The 26,567-nt window shown below is 37.8% G+C and overlaps 1 protein-coding gene and 1 long non-coding RNA gene across 6 annotated transcripts in view; one reads left to right on the top strand and one right to left on the bottom strand.

Annotated features, from left to right (window-relative positions):
• TRPC6 (transient receptor potential cation channel subfamily C member 6) overlaps nucleotides 1-26,567 on the top strand; it is a 121,605-nt gene that overhangs the window by 90,447 nt on the left and 4,591 nt on the right. The window contains exons 4-11 of one of the 4 annotated variants that reach the window (XM_070623018.1): nucleotides 548-712; nucleotides 5,906-6,122; nucleotides 13,536-13,769; nucleotides 15,705-15,969; nucleotides 17,188-17,383; nucleotides 18,358-18,561; nucleotides 19,980-20,054; nucleotides 26,399-26,567. In XM_070623018.1, coding sequence (XP_070479119.1) covers nucleotides 548-712; nucleotides 5,906-6,122; nucleotides 13,536-13,769; nucleotides 15,705-15,969; nucleotides 17,188-17,383; nucleotides 18,358-18,561; nucleotides 19,980-20,054; nucleotides 26,399-26,554 — 1,512 coding nt within the window. In that variant the 3' untranslated portion in view covers nucleotides 26,555-26,567. Of the gene's footprint in view, nucleotides 1-547; nucleotides 713-5,905; nucleotides 6,123-13,535; nucleotides 13,770-15,704; nucleotides 15,970-17,187; nucleotides 17,384-18,357; nucleotides 18,562-19,979; nucleotides 20,055-26,371 lie in introns of all 4 variants that reach the window. The other 3 variants (XM_070623017.1, XM_008531129.2, XM_070623020.1) reach the window with 3 other exon arrangements.
• LOC139083834 (uncharacterized) lies at nucleotides 650-26,468 on the bottom strand. Of its 2 annotated transcripts, none has more exons than XR_011540803.1 (3): nucleotides 26,354-26,468; nucleotides 4,014-4,077; nucleotides 650-745 (listed from the first exon to the last, which is right to left on the bottom strand). It is a non-coding gene; the product is annotated as an uncharacterized lncRNA (long non-coding RNA). The 2 variants fall into 2 exon arrangements; XR_011540804.1 differs by having other exon boundaries at nucleotides 658-796.

Raw genomic sequence — 26,567 nt, 5'->3', positions numbered from 1 at the left:
ACATGGCACTACTTGCCAAGTCATGTTGTGGTAGGCGTCCCATATATAAAGTAGAGGAAGATGGGCACGGATATTAGCTCAGGGCCAGTCTTCCTTGGCAAAAAGAGGAGGATTGGCAGCGGATGTTAGCTCAGAGCTAATCTTCCTCAAAAAAAAAAAAAAAAAGTATTTAGACATCTGGGCTAGCGGGATCTTTACATCTCTCTTGCAAGATGGAAAAACCATATAACCGTCAAAGTCCTTGTATAAAACATTGATGAATATTTTTATAACATTAAACTTCAAAAATGTTTCTATGCTTCAAAAGAAAGCCCATTACTCATAAAGGAAAACTTTGATAAATTGGAACCTCTGATTTATATAATACATATTAGAACCTCCTGCCCTCTTTCTTGATGCCTATGACTAGGTGTTTTATGTTTGTTCTTTAATTCTGACAATATTTTTCATGGGAAAGCACAGAACAGAATATCAGAACACAAGAAAATAGTTTATGCTGAACCTTTCTTTAATCAAGCTGTTAAACGTTTTGTCACTTCCCTGCTAGTTTGTAGCTCATCCAAACTGTCAACAGCAGCTTCTCTCCATCTGGTACGAGAATCTCTCCGGTTTGCGGCAGCAGACGATGGCAGTCAAGTTTCTCGTGGTCCTCGCCGTTGCCATTGGACTGCCCTTCTTGGCTCTCGTTTACTGGCTTGCTCCATGCAGCAAGGTATGTCTGTGAAGGCTGGACCTCTCTTATTTCCTAAAAGTATGGCTGGTTGTATTTATCAGGGTCAGCGAAGGAGGAAAAATTCTATTTCCAAAATGAAAATTTCAGGGAAGTCAGAGTTGGGTTTAAATAATATTATTGTTTCAATATTACAAAAATAACATATATTTGCTATAGGAAATGAGAAAAAAATGGAAAGAAGAGAAAATTCACATGTAATATCACCACTATTAATAGGTAAAAGAAAACCTAGTTACTGTGTTAGTGTATTTCCTTTTCATCTTCTCTCTAGGCATGTCCACACATGTATTTTTATATATTTTAATGAAGCCATAGTATGCACTAAGCAGATATTTCAAATATCATCCTAAAAGATGAACATTTTTCTCTTCTGTTCCTCCTCGGGTGAAGTTTGAGATCAAAGTTTTCGTTTTGTATTTATTTTAGCTAATATGACCAGATAAATCTTAATTTAAATAAAGGACAATCATGGAAATACTAATGAATGCTTGTTTCGGTGAAGAATATTTATGTCAGGAACAGAGTGCGTTGTAACAGGACATCAAAGCCTGTTTTTGTAGCAAAGTCTATCTGGCCAGGCTTTGTGAAAATGATATGTTCAAATAGACCTAGCCTTTTATTAGTGTGACAGAGCAAGTGTGAAAAATATTGACCTGTCATTCTATTAACAGGCTCAGAAACTTGTCTATCCTGCATTGCCAACAATGTTTTTCTTCATTTTTCAAGCCACATTTCTGGAACTAAGTTTCAACTCTGAGAGCCAGACTGAAATAATTGTAAAGCTACGTGGCTAAAATGTCTGCTGGACCATCTATTTATGTGCTATGTAGAAATGTCAGTTGAATCACTTGCTGCTCTTAACCATGGGCTTGACTCATTTGTGAATATGTGGGTGCAAACACGTATATCGCCATTACCAACATGCTGTCTTCTTATTACTGAGACACACATTTGGTACTTTAGCCTTATAGGGACCTTTCTATGTGGCTTATGGTAGAAAGCTGCTGCAAAGCCTTTCATATGGTGGGAACTTCATAATTACTTGTAGTGATGATGATAGGAACTGGAAACTGGGCATTTTCTCATGAGGGTAAAACCTATCATCATACATTTTTTTTCCTTTAGAATATATGAGGCCAAAAATTGATCTCCTATCAATGAAAGTAGTGAGATTCACTAGAATTAGAAATTTATAGCACAGATTTTCTTCTAGAAAGTTACAATTTTTCTTTTTTACCTTTTTCATAGGAATGACAGATTTCATTTTGAAAAAAAATTCTAAATTGTCCTTCCTGGAGCCTAGGCTACATCTGTGTGTGTAGTCTCTATTCTGCTTCCACTCACATTTTCTGACTCTTCAGAGATTTAAGCTGAATTAAAGGTGGGAGGGGGAGTTTCTGAATTATCCTTGTTGCCACTCTGTGATCAGTTAAATTATAATATCTTTCCTAAACTGAATAAGTGTCCTTTCCCGTATCCAGTGAGTTCAAAAGCATAATGCCTTGCAGTGTTCGGTGTTTTGACAGAGACTATCTTTGGCAGTCCCTTAGAGTTACACATTTCTTAAATTTTGATTGAATCCTAATTAACCTGATTTCCTTCACTATTTCTTCTTCCCTGGCCATGTTTCTTTCTGGCATCCATTTCTTTCCATCCTCGTTTATGAACACTGAGACAAATAATCAAATTAAAAGGACTCTGTCAAGATATTTTTTTTTCATATCTAAAATCTATTTTACTGTTATTTAGCTTTTAAAGCATGGTGATAAATCTATTTTATAATTTTTCTCTGTAGCAGTGAACATAAACATTATTTACAGGTTACAGAAATGATCTTTTTTATGGGGGGATATTGATCTAGCTATATTAATGCTTTTATTTAAAACACTATTTTAAATATTTAAAATTTTCCAACACATCCATGAAAATTGTCAGATCACCTTGCAGGCTTACACACCTTGACAGAGTCTCTGTTTCTGTTTAAGGTTGGTTTTCTCTCCTCAAGTCTGCTCTCTTCTCCTTTCAGAAACGTTTTTGTCCTTACTTGTGCTCTTTTTCCACCATAACCCAAATATATTTTATGCTCGTTACAATAGAAATAGGCCATGCTATGACTTCAAATTGTTTTAGTTTAAGCTACTTTCAACTTTTTCTATTTCCATTGATATTTGGTAGCTTTTTGATTATCAGTAAATACTTGAAAACAGTATGATATATAATATTTAAAGGTATTTCTTTCAATGCTTACCCTCAATAATTTGCCAAGTACATCAGTTGTTCACCATTTTCAATTAATAGGTCTTCTTTATGGTTATTTTTTAGAAATTTGTTTACATCCCAGAATATATAGGTAACAAATTTTACTAAAACGGATAGCTCCTTTTAATTTCTAAAGTCCATTGAATGGTGCCAAAATCTCCTTTAGTTTAAAGAGAAACACAACTCTCAATGATTTGTAATAAGAAATAGAGGCTATGAATATCCAAAGACACCATTTTGGTTTCCTGCCAACCAACTTTTTGTTTGTTTTTTGTTTATTTGTTTGTTTGCATGCTTTTTTTCTTTACACTAGAATGTCTAATAAGCAGCAAAACTGCCTGGTTTGATTCTCCTCTCTCCCTTCTAAATAAAATAAAATTGCAATATTACATAAGAGCCAGTAACCTACTGAAGAAGGAAGGCAAGCAGGTCAGGAGTGAGGCACAGACCAGACACCCTGCCTTGGATCACTGAACATTGATTTTAGATGTGTCCAGCCAAACTCCAGGTCCAGAGTTCTCAGACCTGTGGCCCACTCTAATGTGGGTAGCATTATTCTCAACCCTGTTCTATATTCCCAAGTTTTTCTCTTCTTTTTCTCCTTCTCCATCTCCTATTTTAATCTGTGCTCTCTTGTTTTTTGGCAATTTTGTATTTTGAAGGCTGCCTCTGATTCTTTCTGGACCAAGGCAGGAAATAAAAAAGTTTTCCATGGATTTCACAACTAACAGCCATTGCCCCAATCCCAGTTTTCTACAATAGTCAAATAAATTAAGAATTTGTAAAAGGTGTTTTAAGATTTATAATAGCTTTTTCCACAAGGAAGATATTGAATCTTGTAATAAATTTTCATTAGCTGTAATACATGATTAAAATAAATAATATTTAAAACATTGTAGAATTAAAATTGTATGTGTCATACCATGAAAAAATTAAAGACTCATTAATGTTCATTTTCTAACAGTCCATATTTTTAAAAAAACATAGCTAAGGATAACAGGCAAAAGAAAATCAAACTTACTTTTTCTACCATATGTTTTAACTTTACTCCATTTGATTATTTGAGAGTTCTACTGAAACAGGATCTAAAGAAACACAAACAAAAAATACCCTTTGATTCAATCTAATAAGCATTCTTATGGAAGTCTGGATTTTAGACATCATTTTTACAGCAGATTTAGTTCTATTTAAACAACATCTAAAAAAGCACAAACAAAAAATACTCTCTGATTCAATCTAATGAGCATCTAATGAGCATTCTTACGGAAATGTGGTTTTTAGACATCATTTTTGCAGCAGGTTTTTCCAAAGTAACTTGGGATTAGCTCTGCAATATATCTAACTACATGGATCCATTGGCTTAAAACTGGATAGATATAGATAGATAGATAGATAGATAGATAGATAGATGGATGATAGATGGATCTAGACAGATAGATACACACACACATATCCAGATATTCTGCTTAGCCTAAGTTTCTAAATATCAAGAGAGAAGAGACTAAACTATATGATTCATTCCAGCTCTGACATTTAAGATTTTGAAAACCACATAGACAGCCATGTAGGAACAGAGAACATTGATCCATTAGAACGTTTAACTTTTTTAAATCATGGAAGAACTTTCTTTGTTTGTTAGAAGAATTTATGTACATATGTACTTTAATGAGAAAATATGAAATTGTTTTGTAAACTAAATAGAAGCATTAACTCTGAACCAGGAATACCTGGGTTCACATTCCAGCTCTACCACTTATGAGCTGTGTAACCTTTAAGCAAGTTTCTGGACCTCACTTCCTCAGTTTCTTCATCTGTAAAATGAGCATTTTAGCATTTACCCACCCCTTTGGATCGTTGTAATGATTACATGAGTTAACAGAGTAAAGCACTTAAAGTTCTTGGCACATATAAGTACAGGCTAAGTATCAGTGGTATTATTAATTTATGTTTTTCTATAATTAAAAAACTCACTTGAAAAGCTGTTGAAAGCTATAGACCCTTTCCTAAGAAGAAATCCTGCACACAGGTACTGAGTTTTGTTTAACATTTCAGGGGATGCACAGAGCCCTTTAGACACATCCTGGACACATACCATCCTCCTGCCCCAGCTAGGAGTCATGTTCCTCAGACAGAAATGAATCCTGTCCTATAGATGCATGAGAGCTTTAGTTGTCTCCTTATTTCATATGAAGAATCTGATTTTCACATAATTTAGGAAATTCACTCCTTGCCACTCAGTTAATGAGGGAATGGAACTGGAACTCAAACCTAAAATATGAGACTTTAAATCCACTGTCATTCCAGGACATTGTTGAAATACATTATGGGAATGGCCTACTGTCCTGACCTTAGCTGGGAGTTTTCTTCTTGGTACTCATGACATTTACTCCATTTACAACATCAGCAACATAGCAACATCACTTGAGGCCTGACTTGTACTCATGTCAATGAAATATACATGAGGACAAAAAACAAGGCAAATATCAACAAAGGATCTGTACGCTGCAAAGTAAATTCAGTTTAGTATTATCACTACTGCTTCCTCAGTACTTCAAGCCGGCTAAATTAGTTTGCTTTTTATGAATAATGTTGATACTGTGCTCTGCCTTTTGTCGTTATTAACAAAATGGTTTTTTTGTCAGTTATATCATGTGTAGGGACTTAAATGTCATTTAATAGAAAAATTAATTTATTTAATCATCAATCAAGAACATCAGCTTATGTAGATGAGGAATGTGACAAAAATTTTTTAACAGCAGAAAGAGTTATTACTCCATCATTAATTATGTCAGTATACATAATTATCTTAGGAGCACACTGGAGTACACAGATGGTTATTCTTGTGTGTATGCCTGTGTTTTGCAAAGCGGACGAAATAAAGTTATGATTTTCTTTTGGTGTGTGTTGTGGCAGATGGGGAAGATCATGCGTGGACCATTCATGAAGTTCGTAGCACACGCAGCCTCCTTCACCATTTTTCTGGGACTGCTAGTCATGAACGCAGCTGACAGATTTGAAGGCACCAAGCTCCTTCCTAATGAAACCAGCACAGATAATGCAAAACAGCTGTTCAGGATGAAAACATCCTGCTTCTCGTGGATGGAGATGCTCATTATATCCTGGGTAATAGGTAAAGACTGATTTTCCGTCATCATTTATTTTTGCAGCCTTAGCAGTTGGACTAAATGACACTGATTCCTTCAGACATCAGTTATACAAATGTATATGGCATGATACATTGCACCTCACATCATGATTTTTTTGTGTGTTTTTAAAGCACAGTTATCTTGGGTTCATTACTGGTGCCATAGTTTTCTCACCTGCCATGTGCTTTTTGAATTTCCAAGAAACACCCAGGAAGAAAATGAACAGGATAGTATTAATCAAACTCCGCCAGTGACAAAAAACTGCCTTTCATATTTTGGGAGGGCTGTGACTTCAGGCTTACAAACAACCACATGATTTTATGTTGAGATTTAATAGGAACTGAAGCTAATAACCACTCATGTTTATTGAACATTTATTGTGTACTAGGACCTGTTCAAAGAACTTTACATTCATCAAATCACACAATCTCTCTGTGCTTGTTTTCTAATCTGTGACATAATAATAAATCTGCCTTGCAGCGTTATGTGAGGATTACATAATTTGCTTTAGATTTCCCAGATGGTGAGTGAAACAGAGAGAATGCAGTCTTAACTACCACACTACTTGTCTTCAGAATCAATCATACGTATGGCTTGTCATTAAATATAATGCACATGAGAAAGATATTTCAACTGGATATTTATGAAGGAGTAAATACAATAGCTATTAAGTACCTTTGTTAGGTAATGAGGATACTGAGGTGAATGAGACCCAGGTCCTGCAGTCAAGGAAGTTAAGTCCAGTGAGTAGGTCAATGAGTAAATCAATAATTAAAGCCTATGTGACAAATACTGTAACTGAGGAGCTGTTAGGATGTTATGAATGTACACAGATTGAGACCCAAATCTGCGTGAAGTGGGATGGCAAGGGGCAGAGAAGGCCTTTCTGGAATGTATTTTCAATCTGAGACTTCAAAGATAAGGAAATGCTAACCAGAACGAGTGTTTATGGGGCAGTAAGGACACCACAAGGCATGGAAACACTAAATGCAAAGGTGTGGAATTAAGACAACACTTGGCACACTTGCATGCTATGCGTTGGGCCCAGCTGGAGTGCAGGTGCATTTGTGGGTGTGAGTACAGGGAGACAAGGGTGGTGAGATGGCCAGAGGATGGTTTTCAGCTGTTGGTGATGTGATCTGGTCACATTTTAGAAACGTCACAGGGTTGTGAGGTAAAGGGTGGCTTAGAGGAGAGGTGAGTTTGGAGACTGAGAGACAATTGAAGTGATCCCTGTGAGGAGGATGAGGACCAAAGCTCAGAGGGTGGGGAAAGGACTTGAGAGTTTCTGAAAAGTACACTTCAAAGAACTTGGTGACTTATTGTACATGGAATGGGAGACATGTGGATTCCGCCCTGGATGACTAGGTGATGTCTTCAATCTCTAAGAGGGAGAAGGGAGGAAGATCGCGCTTGGGTCTGAGAATGAAAATCTGATAATGAAGTGTGGGTTGTGATTGACTTTGAAGTACCTACGAGATTTCCAGGGGTAGCTGTCTAATAAACAATAGACAATACAACCCCTGAAAGAAGCCTAGGATGTGGATAAAACTTCAGCAATCTTCATTTCCCAGATGGTACTTACGGCCCTCACTATGCCTGAAATCACGTAAGGTGGATATGTGAAGACTGTAAAGAGAAAAGGGCTCAAGGAATCTTTACACACAAACTTTAGTAGTCCCTAAGCTTGGTTCGCCACCAGTGATCTGAAGAATCAGCTACAGTCAGTTTTATACAGTCACTGATATACTTCTAAGACAGGGATGTCTTCTTGGCCTCTTCACACTGGGGCCCGATAGAGTGATCAAAGGAAATATTATGAAGCCCTACACAAATTACCATATGATCATTTTCAATGCATACAAGGTAAATCAACAGCATTGAGAGTTATTTACAACTTCTGAATCACTTCATTTCTTGGATATGTTTCAAGGAGAAATATGGATAGTGGCTTAACATGTGAATAGCATCATTAAAGTAATGATAAGCCTTAGATAAAGAAGACAATTTTGTTTCTACTATTTATTTTCTAATTTAATTGATATTTATCTTACACTGTAAAACTATAAGAAATAAATTATATATATATATTTTTTTAAAGATTTTATTTTTTCCCTTTTTCTCCCCAAAGCCCCCCAGTACATAGTTGTATATTCTTTGTTGTGGGTCCTTCTAGTTGTGGTATGTGGGACGCTGCCTCAGCATGGTCTGATGAGCAGTGCCATGTCCGCGCCCAGGATTCGAACCAACGAAACACTGGGCCACCTGCAGCGGAGCGCGCGAACTTAACCACTCGGCCACGGGGCCAGCCCCAAATAAATTATATTTCACTTAGTATATTTGATTTAAAATAAGAACAAACAATCATTTGGACATTGTATTTATCTTTTTAAATTAAGTACCTATGTGCTGTAGTGTTTTTATGTATTAGTGTATCTAAAGTACATACTACAGAGCTTGGCATGTAGGAAATGTTCAATAAATTTCATATAATTATGATTATTATTAACCTTGTCACTGAGTTCATATCTTACTTTTATATAGACATGATATTTCCTACTGAAACATATTAAGCAAGATATGACACTTTAGTTCAAAGATTCTATTCCTGAGTTCTTTGAACTGCCTCTCTGAGTTTCTTTTAGCTCATTGAGTTTCTTCATGACAAAAATTTTGAATTCTCTATCAGTGAGATCACAATCTTCCGTGACTTTATGTTTGGTTTCTGGAGAATTGTTAGTTTCTTTTTGTGATGTCGTGTTACCATGGTGCTTGGTGAGTTGTTCCTCTGCTGGCGCATTTGTCATAGCAAACACTTTTCTTATTTAGATATAGCTTGGTTTGGTTCTAACTGTTCAACCTATTGGAGATTAGAAGCCTTTCTTTTGTTTTTCAGTAGATGGTCTATAACACTAGTTTTTGTTTCTCTTACCTGAGTGGCCTCTGGCTATATTTGAGGATCCCCACGTTCCACCGTCCACCACCTCTATTGGGGTGTCACAGGGTACTCTCATCCCCTCTGCCTGTGCCTATGGAGGTCACTGATGCCTTATTGTTACTGGTGTAGCTGCAGTCACTGGCTTTGCTGCCTGAGGTACAAAGATGGCTAATGCCTCTGCAGCATCCAGGATCACCTGGGTTAGAAGCCTCACCCTCATGGTGTGGGCAGGGAATGGGATTGCGGGGAACTGCCTCTGCTGTTGCCCCTTTCCTTGTGGCCACCGGTGCCACTGTGGTTGGGAGGTCCAAGTTGTATGTGCGCTTTCACTGCTGCTACCTAGGACTGTGGGGCTCTGTCTCCACTGCAGCTCCTCTCCCCGTGGCCACGGGTGCCACCATGGCTGTGAGGCTAGAGTCATGTGGGCACCTCAGCTGCTGCCCACCAGGTTCTGTGGGGCTGAGGGTGGCTGGCTCATCTGCCGCAGTTGGGAGGCCAGTATACTAGGAACCACCTTCACTGTTGCCCCAGTTCACCTGCTCTATGTGCTCCGATCCACCCACTTTCATGTGTACCTATGTGTGGATCTCTCTAGCATCCTGGTGCATTGGGCAATGTAGTCTTCGTTGGGTTATGGATGTTTTACTCACCGTAGATTGAAGAAGAGAGACAAAGAGATCCTCGCATGCCATCACAATGATGACATCACCTCTCTTTAGTTCAAAATGAAACTTTGAAAATATTAAATTTTATATAAGGAAATTAGATCTAATGAATGTTCACTTTATTCTTTATCAAACAGAAGTTTTCCTTTTTCACTTAGAAAGCTAAGCCAAGAATATTATATTAACTTTTAATTTTATGAGTAAAAACATTTTCATTGGAACTATTTGCCAACTAACCTTTGCATTTGAGATCCAGAGATTATCTCACAGTGTTTATTTGAAGGGAAAACAATTAATAACACAGAACAGACAGCTGATATTTACAGCATGTGTTAGACTCCTGGTTCAGCTTCTGACACTGGTATTTATTTTTCTTTTTGAAGTTATTCTTGAAAGAAAGTTGCTGTACCTTCTGGAAATATTAACAAGGAGTGGCATACTTAGGTCAGATGCTGGCTGGCTTGAGGAAAAAGACTCACAATATTGGTCACAGAAAGAAAATTATCTAATTTTTAGTTGACAAAAAGTTGAAAGGCTCAATGGTGGAATTGACATTGCAGGAGATCTTGACAAGGCTGAATGGTGAGCTCAAACCAATGAAAGCAGGTGTAGCAGGAACACAGGGAAGGGAGGCACGCTTGATGACACTTCACGTGAAGAGGTCCTAAGGAGCACTTTTAACTTAATATCCAGTGTGAGCTGCTGAGGAAGCAAACACAGCTCTGAGTTGACTCATCCACAAAAGCAGTCAAGGGCTGTAATTACCCCACTGTTCTGTGCTCTGGCTAGTCCACATCTGCAGGACTGTGTGTGGCTCTGGGTGCCACATGCAGGCAATGGGCAACCTAGGGAGCAGCTCAAGGAAAGCAGCCAGAAGACTGAGTGGCCCTCCACAGGACAGCACTGGAGGGCACTGGGGAAGCTTCCTCTGGATGGTGGAGGGTGGAGTAGAACACAGGGATTGTGGAGCCTGAAGTTTACTTATTTGTAGGACCCCATTTAGAGAAAAAGAAGATGAAACAGGGCCCTTGAAGGAGCCTGGGCAAATAAGGCATCTTGAAGCTGAAGTTTCATTAGCTTCATGGTTAACCTGCCTCTGCTGGAGAAGAGTAGATTTAATGAGCACACAGATGTTTTTGTTTTGTTTTGTTTTGTTTTAAGAAATTTGAAGGCAGAAGGAGCAGACTCGTGCACTACCGCTCTAGAGGGCAGAATTAGCACCAGCGGATCCACACTGAAGGGCTACTTCCTGACAATTCAACAGCGGGATGAGCAGCCTTCAGAAGCAATGGGTGCCTCATCTCCAGACGTATTCAGGGTCCTCAGGGAAATGAGGCAGGAACTCTTCCTTCAGGCAGAACAGTTCACTGTATCTCTTTTGTTTTTTAAGCTTTGGTAAGATATCGTTTTTACAAGAATTCTACTTCTTAGAGAGAGAGAGAGAAAGGAGGTGGAGGAGAAGTGGGAGGAAGGAGAGGAAGCTTTGGAAACAACTGGACTATACGACATGAGTTTAAATATCCCTTTCGCCCCACGCTTCAGTTACTCCACGCCATCCTTGTCTCCTGTTGAGGAGGCTGGCAGGAGCCCAGGGATCACAAAAAGAAGGCTGCCTTCGAGATTTTTTCACCCTTGCTCGAGTTTGTGTGTGCATGTGTGAGTGTACACATGCAGGATTTCCTGTTTTAAATTTGATCCACTAAAGTGTATATGAATTCAGTCCTAGTCTCCTCTTAACTTGGGATAATTCAAAATAAGTAATGAGGTTGTCTTTTCATAAGACCACATCCTCTGTGCTGCATTGAATGCCTGTTTTGAGAAAAGCACATAGTAAGCTGTTGGAGAGAAAGGACCATGGCATTTTCTTAATCCCTGCAGGGCTCCACAGCCATTCACATGGCAGATTCTGTCACAGAGGTTCATGACAAATGTGAGAATTCTAGGCAAGTGGTTGCTGGAGGAAGGGGGAAAGATTAATGTCAACTAGGGGACTATGAAAGGTTTCTTGGTGGAGGTAGGTTTTGGTTGGAGTTTGCTTTGTATTTCGCCAGATGGCTCTAAGGGGAGGCAGGATACCAAAGAGTAGCGTATCTTAAAGGCAATAGGGGTAAAGTAACTTCTCTTTAATAAAGTAAGATTCTTCAAATTAAGAAAGAAACTATGTGCCAATCATAGAAAATTTAAAATAGTAAGTCCTCAATAAATGTTAGTCATTATTTTTTTCCAGGCACTGGACACAGTGCTGTGCATTTTACATGTATTATTTATTAAGTCTCATAACAATCCTATGAAGTAGGTACAAACTGTCATCCCCATTTTACAAGATGATCTTTAGAAAGTTTAAATAACTTGCCAAAGATTACATAGCTAGTAAGTGGAGGAAGAAGTTCCCAAATCGGTTGCAGTCTGATTCCAAAACCTATGCTCCTAAATATTCCACTAAATTTTAGAGAGAATATGCAATATTATTAATAATTCCACCAAGAGACAATTACTATTAATAGGCTCCTGTAATTCCTTCTAGTCTTTTATTATGCTTATTTTAAACATAAAGTCATAGAATACATAACAGCTTTAACTTTTTTACTTAGCATGTTTAAATGTTTATGACAAACATTTTCCAATGTGTCCAGCTCCTCCAAGAAGCACATTTAAAGACAGGATTAAATGTACAACAATTTTATTAGGGGAAATTGAAATTTTATTAAGGGAAATTTCACAGGAGAAGAAATCAATAGGGAGCTGAGGAAGCTTGCAAGGGCTGTCAGACTGGGATGCAAGTCTGATCCTGAAGGAAGGAGGGAGGGAGGGAAAGTTGGGTAGAAGCATCCTAGCTCCCCATGCAGTCTAAGGAAAGTTCTGCAAGGCTGTCAGGAAAACCTTGAGCCAAAGTCAGCCATCAGAGAAGTCCCATGTCTCCCAAGCAAGTGTGCCCTCAGTCATTGGCTGGGAGCAGCCCATGGTAAGCATGGTCTTGGGGCAAAAGTGGAAATAATTTTCAGAATGTGGTAGCTAAGGCCCATAGCTAATTAAATTCCTGTTGTTGGAAGTCTGTGAGGTACATACTCCTGGCCACTACCCCATGGTAATTAAAATATCATATTAAATGGCTGCATTGGGGCCGGCCCGGTGGTGCAGTGGTTAAGTTCATATGTTCTGCTTCGGCTTCCCAGGGTTCACTGGTTTGGATCCCGGGTGTGGACATGGCACCTCTTGGCATGCCATGCCGTGGCAGGTGTCCCACATCTAAAGTGGATGAAGATGGGTGCAGATGTTAGCTCAGGGCCAGTCTTCCTCAGCAAAAAGAGGAGGATTGGCAGCAGATGTTAGCTCAGGGCTAATCTTCCTCAAAAAAAAAAAAAGATTAATAAAAAAATAAAAATTGAAAAAAATTTTAAAATGGCTGCATAATACTCCATCTGTGGAAGTCCCATGGTTACTTCTATTTTGAGTGTGTGAGTGTGGGTGAATTTGTGTGTGTAGGTTATTATAAAGAATCCTACAATGAACATCTTTTAAAGATATTTTTTATGTGTAGAATTAATGGATCAAAGAATGTTTGTTGTTTGAAGGTTTTTGATGAACTTTGTCAGATTGTTTTCAGATAATGCACTGATACTGCTGGACTGTGGGATTTGTGGAGACATGGGAATTATGGCTAGATGAGTGGGATGGGGCTAAATTTTGAAGAGTTTTTAATGTTAGACTGAGAACTTTCAAATTTATTTTGTCTTATTTGAAGAGCTAAGGATGGAATGAAATTGAATTGATATTTTAACCTTTTTCCAATGCAGGCATGATATGGGCTGAATGTAAAGAAATTTGGACTCAAGGCCCCAAGGAATACTTGTTTGAGTTGTGGAATATGCTTGATTTTGGTATGTTAGCAATCTTTGCAGCATCATTCATTGCAAGATTCATGGCATTTTGGCATGCTTCCAAAGCCCAGAGCATCATTGATGCAAATGATACTTTGAAGGACTTGACCAAAGTCACATTGGGAGACAATGTGAAATACTACAATTTGGGTGAGTTTACAGTACACAGTCAATATAAGTTAATAAAAATGCAGAATTTTCTTATGAAAGTACGTGTCAGTAGCAGTTTGGTTACTACTCAATTCTCTTAGAATTGTTGTTTAGTTTCTAGCTTCTTCAGAGTGTATGTATTTGAAGAGGCATGCTTTCTACCTCTTCCTTTGTTTTTTTTTTGTTTTTTTACTGGCTAGAAACCTCTCTTAATCACAAGAATCATCTCACTTTATCTCCTGGATCAACTGGCTAACTACCAAACTCCATGGAGAATGCCTGTCTTATGTCTTGGATTGAGTTTTTTCTTCTGGTCTGTTAAAAATAGTATACATTTGAGTATCAATTCCATTTAAGACATATAAACTATTTGAAATCCAGGGAATTGCTGGAGTCTCTGGCGGGCCTCTGATAAATAACACCACTATTTCCCATCCAGGCTTTGAACTTGATGAGAAATAAAACAAAAAGTTAATGTGGAAGCCAGATCATCACCTCTATTGATAAAGTTCAGGGTGGATAAGATAGTTCTGAATCTATTAGCTGATGGGCTCTGTAATATTGAACCCCAGAATTAGGCAGATGTATCCTCCAATTTTCAGAAGGCAATGGACAGGGCAGTCCTCCCAAAAGAGGGGTATGGCAGCAAGTGCCTGATCCTATGAGATTCCTCCATGGAGGACCAGAGGAGAATTCTCAGAAGAAAGAGGGCAGAGCCTAACCAAGTGTGCTCAGTTATGCATCCCAATTTTGCAATCAGGTAAGCCATCCCACCTCCTCAGGAGGACAGTGACTAAAGGATGGAAAAGGTTCAGTTCCTTGCTTAGGGAAAATCCCTCCTTGCAGAATCCTGGAGTGGAGAAAATAGATTCCCTTTGAATACTTATTTCAAACCCTCTGATAAGAAATCAGTTAACATTCAATTGACATCTCTATGAGTTTACTGGCTCTATCACATAGGCATTTCTGTTTTATTATTAATTTTTAATATGTATTTTAATGTTTAATTAAAAAATTTTTAATATGCAGAATTTTAAATGGTCAAATCTATATACATGTATTTTGTACTTATATTCAAAGCACTATACAAAAGGAAATTACTTTTATCAGTTTCTTGTATCCTTTCCTAATTCCACTTCTCAGCAAATAAGCAAATACAAATTTATAATCATATTTTTCTTCTTTCTTACACATTGTTTTGCACTTTTCTTCATTAATGCTTTCTTAATTGGGTTTTTGATGACCTGATATAATTATGCCAGAAAAATTCATAAATGAGTAATTGCTACATTTTTATGATAAACATAGACTTGAGTGACCAATAAAAATTACTTCAGTCAGTTTGAATAACTACAAGTATTCCACAAGCCCCAGACTACATTACAGTGTAATTATAGTTTAAGTTTAAATAATAAATGTCATCATTTATTAAGTGCCTTATTTTCTTTTATTATAGTTTAAGGTTGAATAATAAATGCTATCATTTATTTAGTGCCAAGCACTTTCTAAACTAGATGCACGTTGACTTCTTGAATTCTCACAATGGATGAAAGAGGCAGGAGCAGTATTAGCTCATTTTTAAAAATAAGAAAATAAAAAGCCAAGAGAAGTTAAGTAATTTGTACCAGTTTTTCCAGTTGAACACACAGACACACACATACTGGAATTTTTGGATATACTGAGTCCACAGTTTAAGCTCCTAACCATTATGCTATACCCTTGTACCCTTATGGAAAATTACCAGCAAACCAGGAGGGTCATTTTCTTGATAAATTCAGAAGTTCAAACATATCTGAAGCTTAAAGAAGCCCTTTAAGATCAGAGACTTCCATTGGGAACTGGATTGCTAATGTAATTATATTTCTTTCCTAGAAAAGAAGTTACCTAAATAAACAACTTAAACTCACCATAACTCTTGTCTTTCCTTTTTCCTAGCCAGGATAAAGTGGGACCCTTCTGATCCTCAAATTATATCTGAAGGTCTTTATGCAATTGCTGTAGTTCTAAGTTTCTCTAGAATAGCTTATATTTTACCAGCAAATGAAAGCTTTGGGCCTCTGCAGATATCACTGGGAAGAACAGTGAAAGACATCTTCAAGTTCATGGTCATATTCATCATGGTGTTTGTGGCCTTTATGATCGGAATGTTCAACCTCTACTCCTACTACATTGGTGCAAAACAAAATGAAGCCTTCACCACGTATGTGCTCTCGGATGTTTTGATCATGGAGACTGTAGATTAAATAAATGTTAGCTTAACAATATTCGTATATGTCCCTGGGGTAAATCATGTTTGGGTAAAGACTTCATCTCCAGTTCCCCTTCAGCAAAATGAGAGGATTTCAAAGTGAGTAGGAAGAACTCAAAAATGGAGGCATCTTCCTAATATTAAGCAATAATAGCTAACATTTTTAGAGACAAGTATTGCAGTAAATACCTCACGCACATCATTTTATTATCTCTATTTCACAAAAAGAGGAAATTGAAGTTCAGAAAAGTGAAATAACTTGCCAAATGTTGCATAGCTGCTACTACATGAAAAAGCCAGGATGTAACCCCTTGTCCACTGACTTCAGCACCTGTGCCCTCTGCTTCCTAGAAACTTCTGGAGCACTGGCCATGAGAACAGCTGCTTTCCTAATTCACTTCATTGGATCTTATCATTGAGAAGATCTGAGTTATAAATAGTGACAAGAGTTTTGACTTATGTTCTTCATGGACACGTTTTTTATAAAGGATGTTTGGAATAGATTACTCAAATATTAGGTCTTTAGTGTTACAATGAGAAGCATCGACTGAAGTATAACCTATTGCTATCCATATTCCTGTGATGTTCAGCATGTTAAAGAAATGAAACCATCTGAGTTAAGCAGAGGGGCTTAGCTTTAGTCAATAATTATGCCTAAAGCATTGAAATTCCTATCTAAGGCATATCACTGGTTTTGGTAACATTGACTGTGTTTATATTTTCATATTTTCCTTAAGACATGTACTATTATTATCTATTTATTGCATATGAGTGGAAGTATAGATGGGCAGGAAACCCAAAGGATTCTAACAAAGTATATTATTTTTACTAAGTAAAATATTTAACACTTCCATTGCCAAAGCTATGAATTATTTAAATACTAACATGTGCAGTTGTCATGTTAATAGCATTTATTGAGTGCTTATTATGTCCCACATGTTGAGTTACGCGCTTCATATGCATATTATTACCTCATCCTTGCAACAATCCTGGAAATAAGTAGTTATTATACCCATATTACAGAAAAGAAAACTGAGGTTCAGGGAAGTAAAGAATTTTCTCATGAATATCTAATAATATGCAAAGACACTAAGTCAACTCAGCTCTATTATGGTACCATTGTCATTTATTTATGCACTTTATTATTTCCTTCTCTTTGTTTTTCCCCAGGGTGGAGGAGAGTTTTAAGACACTATTCTGGGCTATCTTCGGACTTTCTGAAGTGAAATCAGTGGTCATCAACTATAATCACAAATTCATTGAAAACATTGGTTATGTTCTTTATGGAGTCTATAATGTTACAATGGTCATTGTTTTGCTAAATATGTTAATTGCAATGATCAACAGTTCATTCCAGGAAATTGAGGTATAATGTCTATACATTTATATACTTTGTACCCAAAAGTTTTACCTATTCCAGGGATCAACTCAGCGATAGTGGTGAAAATATAGACTGCTTTCCTTCTGTTGTCTCACTGTTTTATATACTTGCTTGACTAGTAATCTAGAAGATTTTAATGCTTTGCTTCCAAATGCAACATCAATGAGCGTGATGGGATAGTAAGGCCTGAGGAGGAGAAATGTTGTCTGACTCATTACTGTTTTAAAAAAAACGTTATAGGGGGCCAGCCCGGTGGCGCAACAGTTAAGTTCACACGTTCCGCTTCGGCAGCCCAGGGTTCACTGATTCAGATCCCAGGTGTGGACATGGCACTGCTTGGCAACCATGCTGTGGCAGGCATCCCACGTATAAACTAGAGGAAGATGGGCACGGATGTTAGCTCAGGGCCTGTCTTCCTCAGCAAACAGAGAAAGATTGGCAGCAGATGTTAGCTCAGGGCTATCTTCCTCGAAAAAAAAAAAAACACTTTAGAATACTCTATCAGCATGAATTTATTCAAAAAAATTATTGCTTATGAATACCACTATTCTCCAAATCTTTTTTGAGTGATGTTCAAAATTGACACTTTCTCAAATTCAGAGTGATAGTATAAATTTTTATTCCAGAAATCTTGGTCTGAATTAATCAAATTAGTGTTCTGCTGCAGAAAAAAGAGTGTTTTTCAGAATGTAGGAAAATACATTTGAATCTTTCAGTGTATTTATAAACACATGCAGGTTTTGAGATCTGTAGTTCTGTAAGCCTGAGAAAATTTTAGACAGATTTAGGAAAGAGTGTGTGAATAGAACCTTAACATTTTGAAAACATCTTGGAGTGGTCTTTGGGGTCTGAGAGTGTTTGCAGGCATTATTCCTTCCAACTAGCCACACAGCGTTAGAAGCACCCCAGTAATTCTGTTTAGGCACTTCCCTGCTGAGCTGTCATGTGTGTTTGTATAGGATGATGCTGATGTGGAATGGAAATTCGCAAGGGCCAAACTTTGGTTTTCCTACTTTGAAGAGGGAAGAACTCTTCCTGTTCCCTTCAACCTGGTGCCAAGTCCAAAGTCCTTGTTTTATCTCTTACTGAGGCTTAAAAAGTGGATTTCTGAGCTCTTCCAGAGTCATAAGAAAGGTTTCCAGGAAGACCCAGAAATGAACAAGGTAATTTGACGTGATACTTAGAATTACATTTTTAAATGCCATGGCCATTATAACCACTGTACCATATGCCTTTAGAAAGCAGTCCAGGGGCCAGCCCGGTGGCGCAGCGGTTAAGTGTGCACATTCCGCTTCGGCAGCCTGGGGTTCGCAGGTTCAGATCCCAGGTGCGGCATGGCACTGCTTGGCATGCCATGCTGTGGTAGGTGTCCCATGTATAAAATAGAGGAAGATGGGCACAGATGTTAGCTCAGGGCCAGGCTTCCTCAAAAAATAAATAAATAAATAAAAAGAAGCAGTCCATGACGACATGTCCATCCATTCTGTGTCCATGCAGTCACTTAGCTGAACGCAGTCCTTTGACTTGTGTCTGTTTAACAAGAGCACTTTGGACATTTACTACTTAAAAGAATATAAGAAAAACTCACAAAATATAACTAAAATGATGTATTACATTATCTGGAGTGGGTACTGAAAGGGATGTGATAGTGAATTGAGAAAGCTGGCTGTTTCATCTGAAGAGGAGGATTAAAGAGGAATAAGATGAATATCTTTAGAATTCCCACTTTTGGCTAGGGAGCACACTTGTTCTTTGTCTCTTCAAAAAAAGAAGAGAGGCAATGGGCAAAAGTTGCAAATAGTTCAATTTTGGTTCTATATAAAAATAAATTTGTAACAAGATCTGCCCAAGAAAGTGGTGAGCTGTCTTATGGAGTGAGCACCCCATCATTGCAAGTAATCAATAAACACTGGATGACCAACTTTAGAAATTTATAGAAGATCTTCTTACTCTGAGTGGGCAGTTGAGCCTAATGATTGTAAAGTTTCCTTGAACTGTATAATTCTGTTATTGAATAAACGGGAGGTATTCTAAGGGAAATATTCTAATTCCTACTGTGTTTGCCAGTTACTACTTGGGGTTCTCAAGTAAGTAATAAACTCTCTGAGCTCTAATTTCCTCAACTGTAATATGGAATAAAAAGTATATCTATATCATGAAGATAAAATCGAATAAATAGATAAATGTACTTTGAGAATTTTAAAGCCCTCTTTAAATGTAGTTATTATGATTATTTTGTGTATGAATTTTTAAAAAATATGCCATCTACAACATTCTTTCAGATGTTTAACTTACAGAACTCCAGGGGTTGAGTGGAAAAAATTTCCCTCACTTTACTTAATGTTAAGTGTGTAGTTTACAGGTCTAATTAGAAGTGCAACTCGGGACAATTCAGTGGGCAAAGGAAATGTCTAAGAGCTTACCGACAGCAAGAACCAAATAAGACTCTCTTTCTCTTATTGAAACTTGCTGGAGAATTAGACCAGATGGCCAATGTGGAATAAAGGAAGAGCAAAATTGTTTTTATAATTCCAAATGTACAATTAGCAATGGTACTCATTTTGCTCTCTATCTTTAAAAGAGAAATGAAGAAAAGAAATTTGGAATTTTGGGAAGTCATGAAAATCTCTCAAAATTATCACTTGACAAAAAACAGGTAAGATCATATTTGAAAATATGAAGTCATGCATATAATCAGGCTTTTCAGAGAAGACAGCAACTGATCTCTGCCCCTTCAGCAATTCATTAAACTTCTTTGAACCTCAATTTCCTCCTCTGCAAAACAGGGACGATCAAATTGTACAACCCATCACACGAGATTGTTGGGAGGATTAAACTGATGCTTTGTAAATTATAAACACTAGACAAATGTGAAGTACTTGTTATAGAGAACAAGCTTTTTTTGTTATTTGGTTCTAAATAATTCAATAAAAATTTGTCAGTGTAAGCTGAATTTTATAGTTTTCCAGTAAAAAACTTCCTGTGCTGAAAGTATGATAAATGCATAATAACAATAAATATTGGACAAGTAGAAAAATTCAAGGGGAATCAAAATGCCTTTTTTCTTTATGATAGATACTATAGTATCTGTCAAATCAAATAATTTTATTGTCTTTGTAGTTTCTCCAAAAATGTAGAAAATTAAAATTTGTTTTAATGATCTGAAAAGTACATTTTATTTATATCTTTTAAACAAGGCCTGATCACCTTACAGTTTTCCAATAGCACATATTTTAATCCTTGATTAAAACAAACTCTTTTTAGAAAATTTTTGGTGAGGAAGATTGGCCCTGAGTAACAGCTGTTGGCAATCTTCCTCTTTTTGCTTGAGGAAGATTGTTACTGAGCTAACATCTGTGCCGATCTTCCTCTATTTTATGTGAGATGCTGCCACAGCATGGCTTGACGAGCAGTATTAGGTCCAAACCCTGGGCTGCTGAAGCAGAGTGGGTGAACTTAACTACTACGCCACCAGGCCTGCCCCTAAAACAAACTCTTTAAGCACAATACTAAGCCTGTAGTATCTGACTCTAGTTGTGGATCAATAAAATGTTTATTCCAATGTCAGTTTAATCATCTAGAGGCCCTTCTGTGTAATTGTTTATTGTGGCAGCCATGCAGACGTGCCACTTGTTTTTGCTTTCAAGAGATGGCCTGCAGCTTCCAGCCGCAGCACCTTTGGGATTCCCCTCAGCTTTGCCGCCATGCCCATGCTCTTTCGGTCCTGGACATTTCTTACCAGTGCAGGACCCCGCTTTGGGCAGTCTTTGCACTGGAGCTCCCCATGGGGCTGGTTGACTTTCTCAATCGATCATCTTACCTTTCCCTCTTTGACAGGTGAACCAAGCCTTACAATTTGGAAGCTTTTTCTGCCTTCTCCTGATTCCACAGCTTGTTATCTTTCATAGGCATAATGCTGCATACATCTCATCTGACTTTGTCTTGGCATTTGAGTCCTAGAGGACCAAATCAACACAGTGTCTATTTTCCTTGCCATGCAGGCTTGTGGTGAACAAAAATTGAGGCACATTTCACATAGATTGCTTTTGCTTAATATATTAACTATATTCCTGAGAAAATGCTTTTTTCGTTTTTTTGGTGAGGAGGACTAGCCCTCAGCTAACATCTGCTACCAATCTTCCCCTTTTTGCTTGAGGAGGATTTCACCTGAGCTAATATCTGTGCCAATCTTCCTCTCTTTTGTATGTGGGATGCCACCACAGCATGGCTTGATGCATAATGCATAGGTCCATGCCCGGGATCCAAACCTGTGAACCCCAGGTCACCAAAGCAGAGCACACAGAATTAACCACTACAGCACCGGGCCAGCCCCGGAGAAAATGCTTTTGAAAGAAACCATTTATATTTCCGATCATTTCTGCCTGCTGTTACTGAGATGGACTCCTACTGGGACATGGTTGGGCCTGATACATAGAGAAAAACTCTCATGGTTCATTCTTCCTTACTCAGTTCACATGGCTTTTGCTCATTCTTTTTCATAAAGTCTGTGTCGAAAACAACACAGGTAAATTTCTATTTCACTCAAGGCTTCTCTCTGACTCCTTGAAGGTTAAAGTGATTAGGTTGCACAAACCTTCCTTCTCATCTGCTTCCTTCACATCTGCGCCAGGTACCACAGAAATTGGTGGGATGAGCCATATAAAAATACTTTTCAAAACAAAGTAAGCAGGCCTATTTATTATCTTAGATCATAGCCTTCAACTCTGAAGGTCACTGACTTTGAAGGTTGCTAGCATTAGCTTTTCAGCTTTACAGTCTGAAAAGATAGCATAAATTAAAAGTCGATCCGCCGTACTGTATTACATGTGTAGATCTGAAAAAGCCAAATAACTTCTTGAATAACTGGCCTCTTCCAGCTCCAGAACAGATCACTTTCAAGTTGATAGTTTTAGAGCAGATTTTTACACTCTATACATCAAACCAATATAGAGCATGGACATGTGATTTTATTATTTGTGGTCTCATCTGCACTGCATTGAGTGAGATGTGGAGACTTTTTTTAATCAATTACGTATCCAGGAACCATGTCCTTTAGGTTTTAATTATGTCAGAGGCTATCTTGTAATCATCTGATGAAACAGTTACATAGAGTAGTGGTCCCAATTCGTCGCTATCCCCAAGGCCATTTCTCCAGGTGATTTTGTACAAATTCTTAATCCTCTTCTCCAGGTCTATTGAGTTAAAACTTCTGGCAATGGGGCCAGGAAATGTGTATTTTAACAAGACCTTACGAGAGTATAATGCTCATCTCGGTGTGGGAATCATTGAATATTTCCTTCCCTGAATGACTTAGTCATAAGCTTGGACACATCAGTAAAAAGCAATATTTGGCAAAGTATCTCCAGATAACTAGACTAGATTAAAACTAGCCATGAAGTAAACCTAAAGCCACATGGTAGATATTTATCCTTCTGTACAACAATAGCAGCTATTGGCGCTTGTAGAACACCTGCTGTATGTCACGCTCTGTATTCTACACACCTTATCTCTTTAACCCTCACATGAGCTCCAGGAGGTAGGTAATTTTATTTTCCCTATTTTGTACATGAGGAGCCTGAGGATAATAGAGGTGAAATGACTTGCTCAAAGTTCCATTTCAGACAAGTGACAGATCCAGATTTCAAATCCACATCTACTTGATTCCAAAGCAGGCAGTTTACAAGCACTGTACCACATGGCTTCATTTCACATCTGCATTTCCTGCTGACTGAATATATTGTCTATACGTTCTCAGTTCATTGCTTGGTTCCTGGCCTCAGGCCGTGTAATGCCTGTGGGGAATGGGAGGTTCCCAGCACTGTTGCTATGTCCAACAACACAATAAATTCCAAAGACTGAGGCTTACTTGTTCCTCTTAATGAATAAGAAACAAGTTATTTAGTACTCCTCACTCTAACCCTACAATGAAGCTATAATGAGGTAAGAAATGCTAATAAACTAATTATTAGGAAATGAAAAAGAGAAAACATAAAGACTGCAGGAAATGTGGTGGAAGGTATTAAAACAAAAAGGCCAGGCAATGGTTCATTCAGGATTGGAGAGTGGATATTAGCACATTAGTCAGGAACAAAGCTGATACCCAGTCCTTCCTGCCTCCACCCAATCAGCTCCCCCTTCCCACTCCCATCACATTATACACGTCAGGACGATCTATAAATACCCAAATCCCTACGGTTTAAATACTATTCATATTGCAAATTGAATTCCCTTGACTTCCCAGTCTATTTTGGTAGCTGCACATGGAAACAATTATACATTAGAATTTTCTGCCACCAAGTGGTAATAATGCTTCTTTGCACCATCAGGTGGGTTTCTCCTTATGTACTATTTCTTTGTAATCTTCAATTCTTAGCATATATTTATTGAATATCTACTGTGCATTGATTTGAAATTTTTTCTGAAAAAAGTATTATATTTGCATACAAATTCATATTTCAGATTTAGAGCAGAACTAGTCACATAAAAGTGATCCAAATGAATTTACGACGGTTTAGTCATATATCATTTAACTATACCAGGGGTTCCTAACCAGGGGTGATTTTGCTTCCCTCTCCCAAGGTCCCCAGGGTGCAAGTATAATACCTAGAGACATTTTTGGTTGTCACACCAGAGAGAGGAACTGTTATTGGCATCTAATGGGTAGAGGCCACGGATGCTGCTCAATATTCTACAATGCACAGAAAGCTCCCCACAATAAAGAACTATCTAGCCGAAAGTGTCAAAAATGTCGTGACTGAGAAAAGCTGAACTCTCTCCACTGAGTGCATGCAGGGGAGAGCTGCGTGTTGTGCTGAAACTGTATGAACACACTATAGCTGTGGTCACTGACGCTTCAAGATCTACTCTGGAAAATTCACAATCATACGCATTCTCAGATGGACAGAATACTATTTTCTGGCTTTCGTGGCACTGTTACCTCTTCTGTGTCATTCAGCATGTTACTTTGCCTCATGCCTCAAAACCAACTCCCCATGTTTCAGATCTATCTTTACCATGCATTGAGCTGCGACAATCAGTTCATGAACCTAGACTGTACATGTCTTGTATAACGAGGTGTCCAGAAACCAAGTGCAGTCTATGAATGACCCAGAAGCTCTTCTTCCTTCACTCATTTCACCAACCAACAATTTTTGAGCAGTTGTCATATGCCAGGCAATGTTGGCACTAGGGACACTGAGATGAATTAAATAGAGTCCCTCATTCTGTAGAGCCTAGAAAATGTAGACAGTAAACATGTAACCAACCAGTGAATAAAATAATTATCAATAGTGAAGCATATTATGAAGGAAACAGAAGGCCTAGCTTGCTCAAGATCTATTTTTCATGGGATGGGCAGAGAAAGCTTCTCTGAGGAGCTTATGTTTTAAGCTAAAATCCAAAGGATGAAAGAGAACAAGTCAGGCAAAGTGCCAGGAAAAGAGGGTTTCAGGAATTGGGAGCCCCAAACAGAAAGGCCTTAAATTAGAGAACAGTGAATGAAAGAAGGCCTGTGTGACATTAATATAGTATTAAGCTTCAGTTAAAAAAGGATTATCTCTATAGGTACGATGTGTTGTGGAGCTGCCTTAATTGGGGATGACTGGCATATTGAGTATTAGAGACCACTTATTTGCTTTCAAAAGAATCCCAAAGAAGCATAAATTTCTACTTCCCTATTTCCATGAACACCATAGGATATACTAGTGGCCTCTAATGAAAGAAGGAGACATAAAATTAATGATTTGCAACCATGACGTTGTGAGTTCATGAACAGAGAGTTAATAAATCAAAGGCATGTTGCACAAAGGGAAAGGGTGATGGATCCTTTCCCTCTGATTATGGACCTGTCCTCACCCTCCATGCTGTAGCATAAACCTGGGGGATGAAAGCGAGTTTGAAGCTGGTCATCACATGTAATGATGCCTTACGGTGTAAATCATAATTTGAAAGCCAGGAATAATTATATTATAAAAATAAGTGAATAATTATATTTAAAAATTAAATACTAAAATTGTATTGTTAAAAATATATTGAAGTTTGCTTTCGTTTCATGAATTCATAAATTAGTAGGACTTGAAGGATTATAGAGGTCAGCTAGACCTCTCCCTTCATCGTCAGACGAGATTATACAAAGTTTCAGCTTCTCGCCTCGTGTTCCACAGCTAACTTGTGGCAGAGCCAGAAAGTCTTCAGGTTTCCATCGAGTGCTCTTCCTTGGTTTTTAAGGTCTATATAAATTAAAATAAAATAGACATTTTACTGACCTTTTTAGACAAGGTGAAAGAAAAAGGAAAGTAGTCACATGAAGAAGGATGCTGTCTGAACAATATTTTTAAAACTGTACATTGTTTTTATGGATATCAGCCTTGCCACATTTTTCCTATTATGACTCAGCTAGATCACAATTGTTTGAGTTCTCATTGAATCTAGCACAGCACCTTACATATAGAGGACACTCAGTACATACTTGTTCAATGGATGAATGTGTACATAGCTGTTATAATTCAGCATGTGGTCATTTAAAGTGTCAAAGCATTAAAGAATTAATTTTTGAGTTAAGGATTTTAATTGAATCTCATTGAGCTTTACTTATAGCAACTTAGATGTCATTGAGAAATATAAATCATGGCTGTCTTTGAAGACAGTCTCAAAGTTTCTCATCCACTGGAAAACAGTTGTGCACCAAAAACACAAATTTAGAGTTGCTCTGTTTCACTCAGGTTCTCCTACTTATTTCTTTGTAAAATGATTTTTTCCCTTTAGAAAATTTCTTAAAGAACTTTTTAATCATTCTCTTAGCATAGTAGTATGGTATGTTACGACCTTTACTGCAGATTGCTCTAATTTTTTGTTATTTGCCTCTTCAAGCAAATATATTATTTGAAAGGTGCTGCCCAAATGTAATACTATACAGATCCTGAAATTTAAATGGATTAATTAGTGCTTTCTTGGCACCTGAATTTTGTCCCACAGCCAAGTCTCATGTTGGCATTTCTTCAGGATCCTCATCAGACCTCCACAGGCATGGATGCTGCAGTTAATCGTGCTGGCCTGTTGACCCATCCTCAGTGGACTTCTGAAATCACCACCGTTATTTTCTCAACGTGTTTGCAGATCACATATCACAGATGTATCTGTGGGAAGGTTAAAGCATGACTCTCATGACAAG

Source organism: Equus przewalskii, chromosome 6 (assembly GCF_037783145.1).
Source record: "Equus przewalskii isolate Varuska chromosome 6, EquPr2, whole genome shotgun sequence".
NCBI lineage: Eukaryota > Metazoa > Chordata > Mammalia > Perissodactyla > Equidae > Equus > Equus przewalskii.
The sequence above is the reverse complement of the archived record's forward strand: the minus strand, read 5'-3'. Positions and strand labels throughout refer to the sequence as shown.